The 16,179-nt window shown below is 39.9% G+C and overlaps 1 protein-coding gene across 2 annotated transcripts in view; it reads right to left on the minus strand.

The window, feature by feature from the left end:
* The window catches only part of sfl (N-deacetylase and N-sulfotransferase sfl), a 60,401-nt gene that overhangs the window by 14,683 nt on the left and 29,539 nt on the right, over window positions 1-16,179 (minus strand). The window contains exons 2-3 of one of the 2 annotated variants that reach the window (XM_070997102.1): window positions 14,409-15,471; window positions 3,479-3,688 (exon numbers count right to left, since the gene is read on the minus strand). In XM_070997102.1, coding sequence (XP_070853203.1) covers window positions 3,479-3,688; window positions 14,409-14,992 — 794 coding nt within the window. In that variant the 5' untranslated portion in view covers window positions 14,993-15,471. Of the gene's footprint in view, window positions 1-3,478; window positions 3,689-14,404; window positions 15,472-16,179 lie in introns of those variants that run through there. The other variant, XM_070997103.1, reaches the window with a different exon arrangement.

A 16,179-nucleotide genomic window follows, 5' to 3' on the forward strand; every position in this document is an offset into this window, starting at 1 on the left:
GTGGGATACCTCTATGAATTTGTGAGGGAATTTTCTAATTATCTGCATTTAAATCCTTCTTTTTAACGAGGGTCCAAATTTTAACCCATTTTCATGTTAGATTTTTCCGTATTTCCAATGGCTTTCAGAATGGAAACCCAAAAACTTCATAACTCGAGTTTTTCGTGCCCGATTTAGATGTGGGATACCTCCATGAGTTTGTGGTTGAATTCTCTAATATTCTACATTAAAATATATGTTTAAAACGAGAGTCAAAATGTTGACCCATTTTCATGTTCGATTTTTCCGTATTTCCAATAGCTTCCAAAACGAGAACCCAAAACTGCCCTTCTAAATTCCATAACTTTAGTTATTCGAATCCGATTTGGACGTGGGATACCTTAATAAATTTGTGTTTTAATTTTCTAATATAACACATTAACATTTATATTTTTAATGAGGGTCCAAATTTTAACCCACTTTCATGTTCGATTTTTCCGTATTTCGCATAGCTTCCAGAACAAAAACTGCCCTTCAAAATTCCATAACTTTAGTTATTCGAATCCGATTTGGACAGGGGATACCTCTATGAATTTATGGTTGAATTCTCTAATCTTCTACATTAAACTTTTTATTTTTAACCCATTTTCATGTTCCATTTTTCCGTAATTCAAATGGCTTTCAGAATGGGAACCCAAAACTTTACTTCTAGATTCCATAACTTGATTTATTGGATACCGATTTTGACGTGGGATACCTCTATGACTTTGTGGCGAAATTCTCGTAAATTCTACATTAAAATGTACCCTGTTGGCGAGGGTCAAAAATTTAACCCATTTTCATGTTTGATTTTTATGTAATTCCAAAGCCTTTCAGAAGGGGAACTTTAAAACAGCACTTTTTAATTTCATAACTTGAGTTATACGAATCCGATTTAGACGTGTGATACCTCTATGCATTTGTGTTTAAATTTTTAATGCTCTACATTGAAATTTCTATTTTTTACGACGGGTTAATTCTTAACCCACTTCATACATGATGTTTAAGGTTATTCTGGCTATAGAATAATCCTAGTTTGCTCCCATGTACGCATCTCTTCTCTTTTCGGTTCTGTGATATTCACACACTTCAACTCCCTCACAAAAGTCATCAGCAATAATGAGATGGTAATGCTAATGAAATTTGTTGCCCTGCTCTCCGTCTCACCCTCCTGGGCTTGGGGCAAAGTTTGGAGTACCCGAAAACCCAAGGAGGCAGCAGACTAGTCACTGAAGAGTACACTAATGAAGTCATTGATAAGCAGCGGGAGTAATGGCAGCATCAAGGACCCACCCAGCTACTCCCGGGCTCATATGGCCAAGTTGATTAGGTCATGAGAGTCATTCGCCTGCATATTTGGTTACAGCGCGGGAGACAATGGCTGGCATTACTCAACTTGTTAGGGGTTGGGGGATCGGGTTTAGGGGACTGGGAACCGATTCGCCCCGTTCTCCGGCTGACTGAATGCCATTGCTGTTGCTATTTGTACTTGAAATCTCATTAAAGTAAAAGCGCTTGTCTGCTGCTGAAGGAGTGAGTGTCTTAGGGAAGCAGCTAGTTTTCCTTCTGCCATAACGACAAAATTTAATTATACAACACAAAAGCCAAGGGAAGGCAGCAGGGCAAGGAGTCCAAACAACATCAACAAAAGCTGCGGCAAATTGAAATTTTTGCCCTTTGACTTTTGGAGGCAGCCTTTTGGCTTTTGGTCTTCTTTTTCTCCAGCCATCCATCCATTTATCCCGAACCATTCTTCTTGCCCTGGCTATAACCGCAATTTACACAATTCAAAAACATGTATGTCGTGCATTTCCAAAGAGTGTGAAGAAAAAAGTTGTATAAAAATGGTATTGAAAAGTTTGCCACGCCCCGGTGCCAAAGTGCAGCTGGTATAATAATTGCGGTTATTCGCAGGAGGCTGCATCCTGCGGTCACTGCGGTTAGCCAATTGGGCGGGCTCGACTGGCTCACACCCACACAAAAAGGATACCCCTTCACCCACACAGGCACACCAGTATAAGGCAGTCGACGGGAGAATTACAAAGGCATAACCCAAGGAAAGAATAACTCTTTGTGCGCCAGAAGGTAGGCAACGAAAAAGGAGCCGGCAAAAATAGGGAATTTGAAATACCCTGAGGGATATAAAGCTGCCTAAAATGGTTGAAAGTAATTGAAAGGTTAAATACAATTGAATTTAAAGTTTAAACATTAATTTAACATGTGCTCTAGAAAACGGACCTATGGGACATAAAGCTCTCTAAAGTGGTTGATATTGATTCAGAGGGTGACGTTGATTTAATTTATTTTATATTTTATCCCAACGCTAAATGAAAATGTATACGAATTCTTGAATATCTTCTCCAAGTTACTTACAATTTCAGAATATTACTTCTATGTCCCTTATAATTTCAGGAATTTAAAAGCTTTAATGGTATAGTTATCCAAGGTACCCTAAAATATTTCAAATAATCTTTCAAAATGTCCAAATTTGTCTTATACGATATGCTAACGCACTCTTTTTTAATAAAACAGCATTGTTTTTATCAAGTTTATTTTAAGCTCCACAGCATTAATGCATACCTCAGTATTTGTATTTTACCCAAACATAATTTAATTGGAAACATCTAACATCCTAAAAGGCTCTCGAATTATGCAACATTGCTGGCAGACCCTGTGTGTTTATGGCTTACAGTCATCCCTAAGGGACTCGACTCCTCCTTGAAGTTCAGCACTTTGTTGGCTGACTGGAGGCACAAAAACTGCTGACTTGGCCAGAGGAGCCATGTGAGCCAGTCGAGTTCGAGTGGTGAGGTGAGGAGAGCAATGGCAGCGGGGCAGGTGAGACATTGGCCAGAGAAAACGAGACTTCCGCCCAGATGGATGTGCTGGATGGATATGGATGGTATGCTCCGGCAAGGATGCTCGGGATGCGGTGGCGGGAGCGGCGTTTGGCAGGCCACTCGACCACAAAAGCATAAGTTGCCAATTAAACTGGAATGCTTTGCTGGTTGCCCGCAGCAGCAAAGAGGAGCTTCCCCACTGGAGAGACAGACAGTTACAGGGGGTTTTGGAGAAGGAGGGAGGAGGAAGCTGCATAGCTTGGCATTAATTTCATAACCTGCCTTTTTATGGCCAACTACCCAAATTGGGTCAACATTGACAATGGTCTGGGGGCCTGCAGCAAAAGGAACAGGCGGACACAGAAGGGCGAAATGGAAGTAGAGCATTCCGGAGTCCAGAGTCCGGAGGACCCCACTTGGCACTCGCCATTCATTTTGCCTGTCCTGGTCCGTATCCTTGTGTGTGTGTGTGCAGGCAGCCTGGTGTTGGTTACGCCACCACTTCCGTTTCCCCAGTTACTTTGAGTGTAATAATTATCGCCGCATCGCTGCCTTTGCAATTATGCAAATTTGCCAGAGCTAATTGTCTATGATTTCTCTTTTGGCCCTGCGAAACTTACTTGATCCGATTGTAGACGAGCAGCTCGGCAATGTCCCTGCCCAATCCGGAATATGTGGTCTCCACAAAAACGAGCACTTTGGGATCGATCCGTAATCGAGCCTCGGAACGATGATCGGGCGCTGGGGAGGCATCCCGGATGTGCTTGCCACCCGAGTTCATCATGCGGCAGTTGATGATGGGAGCGGGATGAGTGTCGCGCTGGATGAGACTAGAAAATAGAGAAGAAATATATTATAAGACTGGGTTCTGACGATAAAAGTTGGTACTACAACTTTAAGACCTTCTAATAATCCATTAGTTCAGAATAGATAGTTATAGTAATATATATATTTTAAATAAGAAATGTTGTTACTTCCGAATAATACCCTCAACAATTTGTTCTAGCATGTACAAAGCGTTTTACAACCCTTTCCTAAGCCACCTTAAACTTTGCTAAATTGTAAGCCAACAGCTTCCTTTTATTTTGTTACCTTTGTAAGAACGCCAAAAAACTCCGCTCTAAAAGCTCAAATATTTAAACATTTACCAAAGCAATTAAATGATATAAAGGAACAGACGTTGACTTTTGGAGCTGTCAGAGGGAAAACTCATGCATAAAAAAATATGCTGGAAATAATAAAATGGCAAACTGCACAAAGCCCCGAAATGCAACATTTTGTTGGAGGGTAGATAAGCAAGAGGCGGCAAACTTGCCAGTGGAGAGCTGTTCTTCCGCTCCAGATGAAGACGATGAGGCGCTGCCGGCGTTCATTTATTGTATTTGCTTTGTCGAGCGCGTGCTGTAGGGGATTTTTCGGTGGGGGAATGGAAAACCAGGATGGAAAACAGGGAGAAGCTGTGACAGAACACCGCATGTTGCAGGCCAAAAGTATAAAGTAGCAGGGGGATTCGTGGCAACGGCAGCCAAATTGAGATACGCGACAACGCTGCGTATGCGTAATATGCAAACATCGTTGGCGGTTGTCGTTAGCGTTGGCTTGATGTTGCGTTTGCCGGTGCCTGTTGGCAGCCGCAAGATAAAAGCCAACCGCCAGCTGCCTTCCAATACCACATTTTCTACCCGACACGGAGAAAAATTAAGAAATTTTAATTAAATTAAATTCTAAATTTTATTTTATGGCATCAAACAGTTCTTCGATTCTAATATATTTTAAAACAAGGAAGAACGCTATAGTCGAGTACCTCGACTATCAGATACCCGTTACTCAGCTAAATAGGGATATGCAAGTAGCAAAGCGAGATTAAAATGCGCCACCTACCGGCGGTATACAGATTTAAGCGTTATGGGCGTTAGAGTGGGCGTGGCAAATTTTTTTTTGGACCAATCGATAGGTATTGACAAGACCAATACATTTCAGTTAAATTTGTTTATCTAGCATGAAAATTGTGGGCGTCACAGGTTTTCGCGGTTTGTGGGCGGTAAAGTGGGCCTGGAAAACTTTTTTTTGGACTAATCGATAGGTATTGATGAGAACAATACATTTCAGTTAAAATTTTTTATCTAGCATGAAAATTGTGGGCGACACAGGTTTTCGCGGTTTGTGGGCGTTAAAGTGGGCGTGGCAAACTTTTTTTTGAGTCAATCGATAGGTATTGATGAGAACAATACATTTCAGTTAAAATTTTCTATCTAGCATCAAAACTGTATGAGCCACAGTTTTGGGCGGTTTGTGGGCGTTAGAGTGGGCGTGGCACTCTACTGAAACAAACTTGCGCTGCGCAGGAATCTCAGGAATCTGCGTGCCTAATCCCAGTATTGTAACTCTCATAGTTTCCGAGATCTCAGCGTTCATACGGACAGACGGACAGACGGACAGACGGACAGACGGACATGGCTAGATCGACTCGGCTAGTGATCCTGATCAAGAATATATATACTTTATGGGGTCGGAAACGCTTCCTTCTGCCTGTTACATACTTTCCGACGAATCTAGTATACCCTTTTACTCTACGAGTAACGGGTATAACAACATTATACTAAGAACTTCTTTCGTAATAAAAATGTTGAAAAATTCTCGGAATAGCATTTTTCCCTGTACCTTAAATTATAATTTATTATATATCAACATCAATATTTGATAAAACTATAAATTCCAAAGCAAAACTCCTGTAAATATAACAAATTTCAAAATTGCCATGCAGGTATGTGTATTAAGATATTAAGTTTTCCTTTGATAAGGAGAAGTTAACAATATATGGACAATAATTTAAGATCCTATAATCTATTTCTATTCTATTTACTGTTAATTATAATTATTTAATATACAAAATTGTGACTTATTTTTCCTCAGTGCCCCCTTTCAGCAGCTCATCCCCAGGCTAGTCTCACATATCTTCATTTGCATGGTGTTCCTGGGTCCTTGTGCTCCTTCGTCCTCTTTAAATGCCAAGAATGTGGCTCATTAACAAACCAACAACGAGCTGAAAACTGAGCTATCTAATGTAAGTTTTGTGAGTAGTCTGAACTCTCCTCGTGGCCGTCTCTGTCTGTCTCTGTGTGGGTCAGAACTTTTCTCATAGGAGTGGAAAAGTTTGTGCCCTAAAACTACCTGAGAATCACCTTTGACCTGGGCAACTTTCCTATTTAGATTTTATCATGCCTTCGGTGTCCGCCCTTCACAGTGTTTTATCCCTCTCGAGTGAGTCGAGCGTTTTATTATAAAGCTGCAATTTCCACATATCCTTGTAGCTTCCGTCTAACCTTTAGCAAGGCGCAGTCCATTGCAACAGGAAGAAAATAATAATGGAAAAAAGAGAAAGCGCTTAGGTGAAAGCGGCAACATGTGTAAAATCCCCTTGCTGAGCGCCTTTCAAGTGAAATCCCCAAAATTAACAAAAACCTATTAGGCCAGGCCTCGCAATCTGGAAAGCCCACCGTTCGCAGGACATGCAGGCAGGACCCAACTGGCTGCCTTGCAGATTGTAAATACTTTTTGCATTACAAAAATGGGGCGAAGGCCTTGCGGGCAGCACGACGTCCAGATCCTGGCAGGCTGGCAAAACTTTTGCACTGCCAAAACAAAATATTTAGATAGGAAACACAACACACATATATACACACGGCACCCCCAAAAACACACACGTCCACATAAACCAGGTGGGTCCACCGAAAATATCAGTAAGAAAAGTTTTTCTTTTCCTATCTCCTTTTTTTTTGATGCCCTATAAACATGGTAAAAAGTACTAGAGAATATAATGCGAGAGCACTCGGTAAATCAAAACAATCCCTATAAATATAAAATATACAAGTTTTGCTTTAGTTTCCAAGTGAATGTCAAATTTATGCGAAATTTGTGTGAGTTAAGGAAATATTTTCGGTAGAACACCTAAAACGTGGCATCCAAAAACGGAAAATAAAATATAATTTAACTCTACTTTCTACGTGTGCGGGCGAAAAAGTTCAGTAATGCCTTCGAATTTAACTTTGCATCCAACTGCAATTAATTCTGTTTTTGGTTGAAGGTAAGGAATGCCGTTTAAATTAAATGTAAAATTATTTTGCAAGTGTATAATCAGGTGGAATGAGCTAGCAAAAGTAATGAAATATTTTTAACAAACAAGAGTTCGTTTTATAAATTCATAATAAAAACGTAACTCAATTTATTGCACTTTATTTACTACTTAATTTAACTTTTCTTAGCAAAATTTACTTCTATAACAACTTTTCCTTTCCATTTTCTGTTGTGCTAATAGGCAATAAATTCTGGATGAACTGTCAGGAACTTAAAGAAAACTTTTTCAATAAAATAATTCTTCATAGCTCTATTAATAGGTATAAGACTGTGAAATATATGCCTAAAGAACGCAATTATGTCGTTTGGACTTGAATTATTTGTGAATGAGTGAAAGTTAATTTACTTAAGGTTGGGGAAAATAAAGGTATATATTATAATAATATAATATATATAGTTGTGTTCTTTCGCTTGAATGCAGATGACCTTATATCGATTATTATCTTGCCAAACTAAGTGCTACTTCCCACTTTTACCTACTATTTTCCTAAGTAAAAGTAACAAAGTAACTATTTCCTACTTTCACAACCTTTACAGGACGTTTTCATAGTTGATCAGTGGAGGGCGAAACTTTTGCGATTCCTGATGCCGAGTCCTTCGGCATGATGAAGAAATTTTTGCTGCTTGCTCAGCCTTCTCGTTTGCATTTCGTGCAACCTGTTCTGTTTTGGCCTGGCCCCTCAGTTCGCTGATTTATTTGTGCACAGCACAAAATTTCCGTTTCCGTTGGCCAAGAGGCGGAGTGGGCGGGGCCCAAAAAAAGGGCGGAGGAGGCGGAGGAGGTGGGCGGGGTCGCATGGCTGTAGTTTCGTCTTTTGTGCTGCATAAATTAGGCAACAAAAAGTCAGTTTATGCATTTGCGACGTGTTATTTATGCGGGCGTGCAACAAACTTGGCAAGCAGCTCGCTGCTCTCTTGCAAATGTTGCACTGTCAACGAAGCTGGGCGGTGGAAAACCAGGAGGGAAAACTGGAGGAAAAGCTGAGGAAAAGCCGGGACCAAACAGAGGAGAGGAAAAAGGCTTACGGCCATGAGCGTGGCCAAGGCTTATTAGTCAAGTTGAAAGACATGACGCGGGACGGTTTTATTGAATCCGTGAGGGCTCATATATATGTACATTTCAGAAAATACGTAGCCCCTGGGACTTTAAAGCTTTTCCCCTTCTCACAATAGGATGACCCAGAATATTATGACTGCGAGTTTGCTGGGCAAGCACCGCTGCTCAGACAATAAATCGTATGTAAAAATTTGTAATAAATTTGCAAAGTAGCAAATGCAGCAGCCGCAAAATGGAGAAGCGCGGCCAACGGGGCGCATACGTAATGCAGATTTTCACCGAAGGAAAACCAAAAAAAAAGAAACCAACAAGAAAAAACGGGGCAACCCCAGCCGCCGCAGCAAATGCATAATAAAATGCGAATCTAGCACAAGGATATGTGTATAAGCTATATAAAAAGGATATCTGAGGACAGAAAGGGACGTAAAAAATATTTAGTTCGCTCCCCTTCCCAAAAAAAAAAAAACACAAAAAAGAAAATGAATACGGCAAACAAAAAGGGAAGAGTGCTGGGCAAATGCAAAAAGCAAACTAAACTGGGGGAAAGAAGACAAAGCGGCCACTTAAACAAAAATGGTAAAAGCAAAGAGAACCGAGCCGGCGAAATGAGCTGGCTGAGTAAACTAAGCGCAGCTTTTGGCCAGAAATATCGCTGGCGATTTGTGGTCGAAGCCTGTCAATGTCAGGACAAAGTAAATTAAACTGGAGTGCAGGGAAAACGTTTACTTTGGGCAGGACTGCAATAGCAGATCCAACATTATTGCACTGTCATCGTGGCCAGAAGACCCACAGGATGTGCTGCAATAAACTGTTTCCCTTAATCTACATTCAATAAAAGAAAAATAGAAAGTTAGGATTTAATACCGGTTGTATTAATAGTATACCAAAGGCAGTATTGATATTAAAGTATAGATGAAAGATTAAATAATTTAAAGTCTAAATTGAACAGCTTCATTTCAATGTTAAAGAACATTGAATTTGGATTCGTGGGTTTATTTATTAAAACCAATTAATTTAAATATAATACTTTAGAAAGTAATACCTTAATACTCATCTTATCGACTCCAAATCTATACTCAATAGTGTAGAATAAATGCATTTATAATTTCTTTTTTATAACTATTGTTTTCGGTGTAGTACATTTGCTAGATTTGAAAAGAAGAGGGTTTTGTGCTTTGGCTGATTTAAAAAGAACTAAAAGCAAACAAAACTGATTTTCATTTTATAATTAATGATTTTAAATCAGTTAATTGTTTGGCTTTTATACGTAAGTTTAAATCTATGACCTTCGATTATTTTTGGTTGATAAATCGCATACATATTGATTACATTTTGGAACAGTAAATACTTATTTATTAGTTTTCCATAAATATCTCTTAATGCAAACCAACACTTGTATTACCGAAGATTCTCCTGGGCCAAACGGTTTACTTTGGGATAAAGCTATAATGGCAAATTGAATGATATTGTACAGCCATTGTGCGTCAAGTATTTTCCCTTTGTTCGGATCGCATATTTTCGAACTCAAGCATTAAGAATTTCTCCGGCAGGCGGCCACTTAAGAACAATGAGTATTGAGTATTGAGTACTGAGGATTGAGGATGAGGATGAAAATCTGCAGAATGGGAACCGATGAAAACACTTGGAATAAAGCCTCGACATCGACGACTCAACGATTGCGGTGGGGTCGCCGGGGAAAAAAAAAAGTTAATTAAATAAATCAAGCAAGGCAAGTTCAATTGAATTGCAGCCGGGAAATGAGTGGGAAAATGTCAGGGCAGGACGAGAAGAGCACAGGATGGCAAAAGGACTTCCCGCTGGGAGATCCTGGATGCTGAATGCTGGCTGCTGGCCGCTGGACACTCGGCCAAATGAACTGTGAACGGGGAAAAGTCGGGAAATTGGCAGACGGCGCGGGATATGCAAAAGGCGTCGACCAGCCCAGCGCCTGTCCTTTTGTTTGTGGCTCTGTTTGTTTGTTTGTAATTGCATTTAAAGCAAATAAATGTAATTATTTATTGCATTTCGCAGCACTCGACACGCGTACCAGTTGGTTGTCCTGTTGGAATCCTTAAAAGCGATTCGATTCGTTTCGTTTCTTTTGCCCCATGGATTTGTGCAAATACGCATATGTAATCGTATTTTAACAACGCTCATTCAATCGATCTCTGTGTGTGAGTAATAATAAGTGTGTCCAGGGTCTCTGGCCGTTGGCCATTTGTCGTTTATAATCGCATTTTCAATTAAAATATTTAGTCAATTAATGCACGCAAATGTGAATCACATCACGTATATGTCATGTACAACGCAAACAAAAACACTCGCTGCTGTTTACGCTCAAATTACTCGACCGACAGCAGTAATTTATGTGTTGATTATCGAGGGGCATTTGGCGTTTATAGCGAAGCCATACCCGGTTTAGTCCTGTGCGGAAAAAACAAAACCAAAAAACACATCTAACATCAAATTGCATTTATCGCACTTAACACGCAAGGCAAATAATGTTTCTAACTAGACGCAGTACGACTATATATATGCACTATATTTGGGCCAGAGTGTGTTTATATGTACGTGTTTATTTGGTGACAGCCGTTGTGATTGCACGTGACAGGCGACCAGATAGTCGAAAGCGCATTCGCAGGATAACGGCTAAATAAATGCATTTGTCAGCTAAATTAGCCAAGTGAATCACGGGAAATTTCAAATTTAAATTAAAAGCGAAGCGTATTAGATAAAGGGATATTTGACTAAGTTGGCATATATTTTAAATGGGTTGTCTGCGGTTTTTGGCGACACTTTTTTAATCTATTATATATTTTAAGCTTACTCTATGTCGAACTTTTTTAATTGGGTTTTTATTCTGAGACAGAATTGCTCACTCATTATCCACTAAATAGTTTAATTTCTTTATCTACAATAACAATAATATTCCAATCATTACTAAAGATTCATTAGTAACATAAAACATTTACAATTTGTATTTATTTAAGGATGATAAAATGCTATGAAGGTTATGAAGGACGTATGAATAATTCCAACCTACTCAAAAACGTTTTCATTTGAAACGAGCTATTTTCATGTATGTAAATGAATCTATTTCCAGAAAATTTTAGCAATTTGAGTACTTAACAGTTTTGTAATCCAATTTTATTGGACAAAACCCAATTTGCAACTGGCACTTCATTTAAATGCGGAATTAGAAATTACATGTTTTTAAAAATTCATGTAAATTGGTGAGCTTTTGCAGTGAGTTTTGTCAGGTTTTGCATTACAAATCAATTACTGCCGGCGTGTCAGGATGGTGTTTCCTGCTGTCCAACCCTCTAGCACCTAGCACAGCCATCCCTGCCACCCATGCCACCCCCTTTCTGCCACATCGCCGCCTCTGTGTCAGTCACTCAGTTTCATGCAAATCACGTACGTTTGCATTTTGTCAAAATGCGTTTTGCACCTACAAAGGCAACCAGGAACAACAACAAAAACAAATGCATTTATGCATATGCCAGGGTGTGTGTGTGTGTGCGTGCATTTGGTTATCTGTGTGGGTGATCCTAGTAGTGGCTTTGTGTGGGTGTGCGAGTGCAAATAATGACAGACAGCATAAACAAACACGCACATCAGACTCTGACTGGCGTCTATGGCCACAGGGGCAACCTCAGAAGCGGAGGAGCGAAAGCCAGGATGCAGGACACGCCCACAAAACGCACGCCCCTATACCCCCCCCCCCCACAGGCACACACACACCCACACACTCACAGGACTAAGGAGAGGGGCAGGCTTTAAACTTGGCACGTCACTTGTTTCCGCATTTTGCACGTAACATACGAATAACCATAAGAAGTACGGCATGCACTTTAAAAAACTTTTAGTTTTAACTAGTGGAAACAGTTCATTATTTATATGTAGTATGTCACTTGAAGTTGGTTGCGATTGGCATACATTCTTTGCATCTCTCAGAGTTGCCAGATTGGCAACATACAATAAGTGGTACTTACATACGTGCATTATTTATCAGTGGAAGTAGCATATAAGCTATGATATTTTACATTTATTTTACAAAATAGTAACTATATAGCTATTCTTAAATAAATTATAAATCTTAGTCTTTTAAAATGCATTTAAAACCTGCTTATTCTTTCAAATATCTACAAAAAGCAAGCTTTATTTGAATGACGAATTTATTTACTATAACCTCTGCTTCTCTAAGTGCATCTACTCGGCAACACATGCACACACTCCCACTTTAGCCATACGCATGCAACAATCATGTAGTCAGGCCATCTGAATTCATTAAAATTTATCATACCCACACAAACGAAACACACATGTCGTCTACAATTACTCGGACTTGGGCTATTCAATATAAGGCAGGACCTTTTTGGTCCTGATTGATGGTAACCCACTTAGCCAACTAATGAACTTTGCCACAGTCTTGGCCCGTAAATTAAATTTCAAGTGCCCGACCAGTGTAAATATTTAATAATCAACTGGCATTTGGAAAATGTAAATAACATTTTACCTAGCCAGGATGAAGACAGGAGTCTGGCTGCTGCTGTTGTTGTTGTTGTTGCTCTTGGTTTAGCTGGCGTGTTGAAAAGTAAGGAGGGGAGAAAAAAAAAACAACACAGAAAAACCTGAACAAGAACCGTGCCCACGCAACCAGGTCCTGCAGCAATCTTACTGCCGGCAAACGCTTGATGAAAGTAATCAAAAACTTGGCTGGTTGTTTGTGCAACTACTGCGGGGTATGGAATGCAATGGGGTTTCGGTGGAACTGTTTGTAAACCATAATTGCGCGCAAAAGTAGCTAACTGCTAACGGCCAGGTGAGCAAAATAACTGCTGCCTGGCAGCCAGCTAAAAATTTCATGAGAAAAATTTAATATACACCCGCCATTCTCATTTCAAAAAAAGGAGAAAATTCTCAACTCGCACCAAATAATCACCAAAAAGGAACACACTGGAAACTAGTGCGAACAGCCGGGAAAAGCTTCTTTAGTTACGCGCACAATTATGAGCAATATTTTTTCCCGCTTTTCCATCCCACTCCTTTTTTTCCCACCTCCCCTCCATTTCGAGGACCACTTCGGAGTTCACCCTATGCGAAACGCTTGCACCAAATGAGTTTTATTCTCGAGTATGTCATGGAGTAGACGGGAAGCCGAAAAAGAAACCCCAGGTGCTGCTGCCGGGTTTTCTTTGAGCATGAAGCCAACCAAAAAGGTGTTGAACTGAACTCAAGCAAAAGTGGAACTTGTCGATAGAAATGGGTGGAAAATGAAACTTTCCTTTCTTTTATTTGGCGCTGGCGCAAAAAGCCATAGAAAAATCGCTTGATGATTTGCGAAAGGCTGTTAGGGCGGCCAGGTGAAACTTTGGGGTACTAAAAAATTGAATGGGACTTAAAACTTTGAGAAGCGCATAGAAGGCATTAAAATTTTAGTGCTAGTTTTCGCGTGAGCTAACCGAAATTCGGATTGAAAATGCTTTTAAATCACCGCCACGCACAACATGACTTTCCGTTTACTAGAGAATAAAAAGGGTTTTCCACATAAACATTTTTTCAATTTACACATAGCTCTTCTTTCCCCTTTTTTTTTGGCCAGCCACACACCTGTTTTAATTTAATTTGCAGCATATTGAAAACAATCCGCCTCCCCGACTCCCGCTCGTAAACCACTTGGAAATGAACAAAAAATCCAATCAAACACGGCGCACAACAAAACGCTTCCCCACATTCATGGGCCACAAAAAGTGAGCAGAACAGAGCAGACATGAAGTGCATTTTCGCCATCGACGCCACTTGAGCACAATAAAAATTCGCTGAAATGGTCCGAAAATAAAATAGGGTTAAAGGACAGGATGGCAAAGCAGTTTTGAACCGGACCAATAACTTAATCCACTTTATATAGCTTGAAAAATTTAAACTAATTAAAAAAGGTAGAAAATTAAATTTACAGATCACATAAAAAATTTCAGAAACCATAAAAATCCTGAAATTGTTTTGCCACACAAATCTCAAGAGTTTTGAAATCACTTTAAAATTTTAAATGCCATTTTTAGGTGTCTAAAAGTATGCAACAGATAGACGACTATCCTAAATATACCTCATACTTTTAGACACCTAAAAAAAATTTAACGAAATTCTAAAACCCTAGTGATTTGAGTGAACCTCCCATATTCTGAATTAGAAATACTTAAATCCTCCTTTGATATTCAAATTAAAATCGCCTAGGAAACCACTGAAAGCCAACCGAAAAGCTCCTGTCATCTACCAAAACACAATCAACCCACAATTTTAATCGCATTGCATCCCGGTCAATGGGGGCCACTCTTTGATTCATTTCATCCGGTACTCACCCATTAAACACGCCCGTATCGACATAATGCGTGTAGTAGAAAATGCTAACCACCGTGATGGCCAAAAGCGCCAGGACACAACGTCGAACGTTGATGCCAAAGCAGCGACGTGCAATTAAATTACAACAATGGCACATCCAGCCGCCTGGCTCAGAGGAGCCACCACCTAGTCCACCTACCAGGTGGGTGGTGCTACTACTGCTGGCGATGCCAATTGACGTTGATGAGGTAGGACTGCCGTTGAAATCCAGGCTGATACTCCCGATCCCGTTCCCATTTCCATTTCCATTCCCATTCCCATTCGATTTCCCCTTGTACGTGACAATGCCGCCGCCGGCGTTGGTGACATCGTCCTCCAAAGGCAGCAGCATCGTGCGATCTGTGATGGCATGACCATTGCCGAAATGCTTATTGAAATTGCTAAAGTCCTGGCCAACATCAGAAGCATCCGCATCTCCGCCGGAGTTCACATCCGTTTGGGTTCCGGTCACGGACGTTCCAAATTGCATCTGCGGCTGCTTAATGAGTTTTTCATATTTGCGATTTGCATTGTTATTATGTTGATTGCCGCCCGATATTGTCATATTGTCGATGCTCTGCCTGGCTGGTCGGTGGTATTCTATATATTATATATATATATATATAACTATATAATTGGCGATATGTGTCGTATGATTCTATATTGACTAAACAGAGCAAACCACTGGCAAACACTCGCGTTTCACTATGGCACTTCGATTACGTTGCATGAATGTTTATTTTCCAGTTGTCCAGTTTATTCTATAAATACGGGTGTATTTTCTATATATGTTCTCTCGCATAAATCTCGATTTTATAATAATTCAGTTCGCTTTGTTTACTTTTCATTTCGCCACTTGATATGTTTCCAAATTTTCAAATATTCATTTTGTTTGGCCATTGTGGTGGCGCACTGTGGTTGCAATTGTGGTTTTGGGCAGGGCAGACGGCCATTATCAGTCATATAAAGACGGAAGAGACCCAGTTCCAGACAGTCCACTCCCAATCAGACATTGACTGCCGTCCCAGTGGGTCGTCTTCTTATCTGCAAAATAGAAAAACACAATAAATAAAGAGTTGTCATCGAAGAGTTGGTTTGGTAAGCACAAAAACAGTGGATTTCTTGTGCTTTAAGAAGTTTGTTTGATTCGATAGTAGAAAAGTGAGTCGTTATCAGCTAAAAATATCGTATATCTCTGTTTACACATAAGCTTTTTAATCTTAGCAGGTCAAGTGGTTCTTAACTTTCTAAAGATTATGGTAAACACAAATAATAATTAAACTATGATGCAGATTAATTAATATTAAACATTGCAAAGCTCTCTCTCATTTTCAATTACTAGGCGTTGTTTGTAGTGGGTATACAATTTAATATTAAATTTAAATGAAAGCAATCGAAAACTATATTGCAGATTATATTTCACACTAATTTGTTTGACATTTCATCAAACAGAAATTCGAGTAGTTATTGGTTAAATATATTCTCAGTTCAAACAAAATCCCACTCCACTTCGTGGCACCTTTGCCTGTTAACCCCCCTTTCAATTGTATGTGTCACATTTTATCGATTATCGTTATCAGAACTAATTGATGGTTGCATTTCGGTAGCCAAGCCCTGGCGCCAAACACTTTATTTTTAGTTCCCCCCGTCAGGCTTAAGGTTACACAATAACGTGGGTTCCCAACTGTTTGCCAACGAAACTTGTCAATTTGGTGGCGCGGTCTCCTCAAATGGAATGTCAACAAAATGCTA

The sequence above is a fragment of the Drosophila suzukii genome, chromosome 3 (genome assembly GCF_043229965.1).
Source record: "Drosophila suzukii chromosome 3, CBGP_Dsuzu_IsoJpt1.0, whole genome shotgun sequence".
Classification (NCBI taxonomy): Eukaryota; Metazoa; Arthropoda; class Insecta; order Diptera; family Drosophilidae; genus Drosophila; species Drosophila suzukii.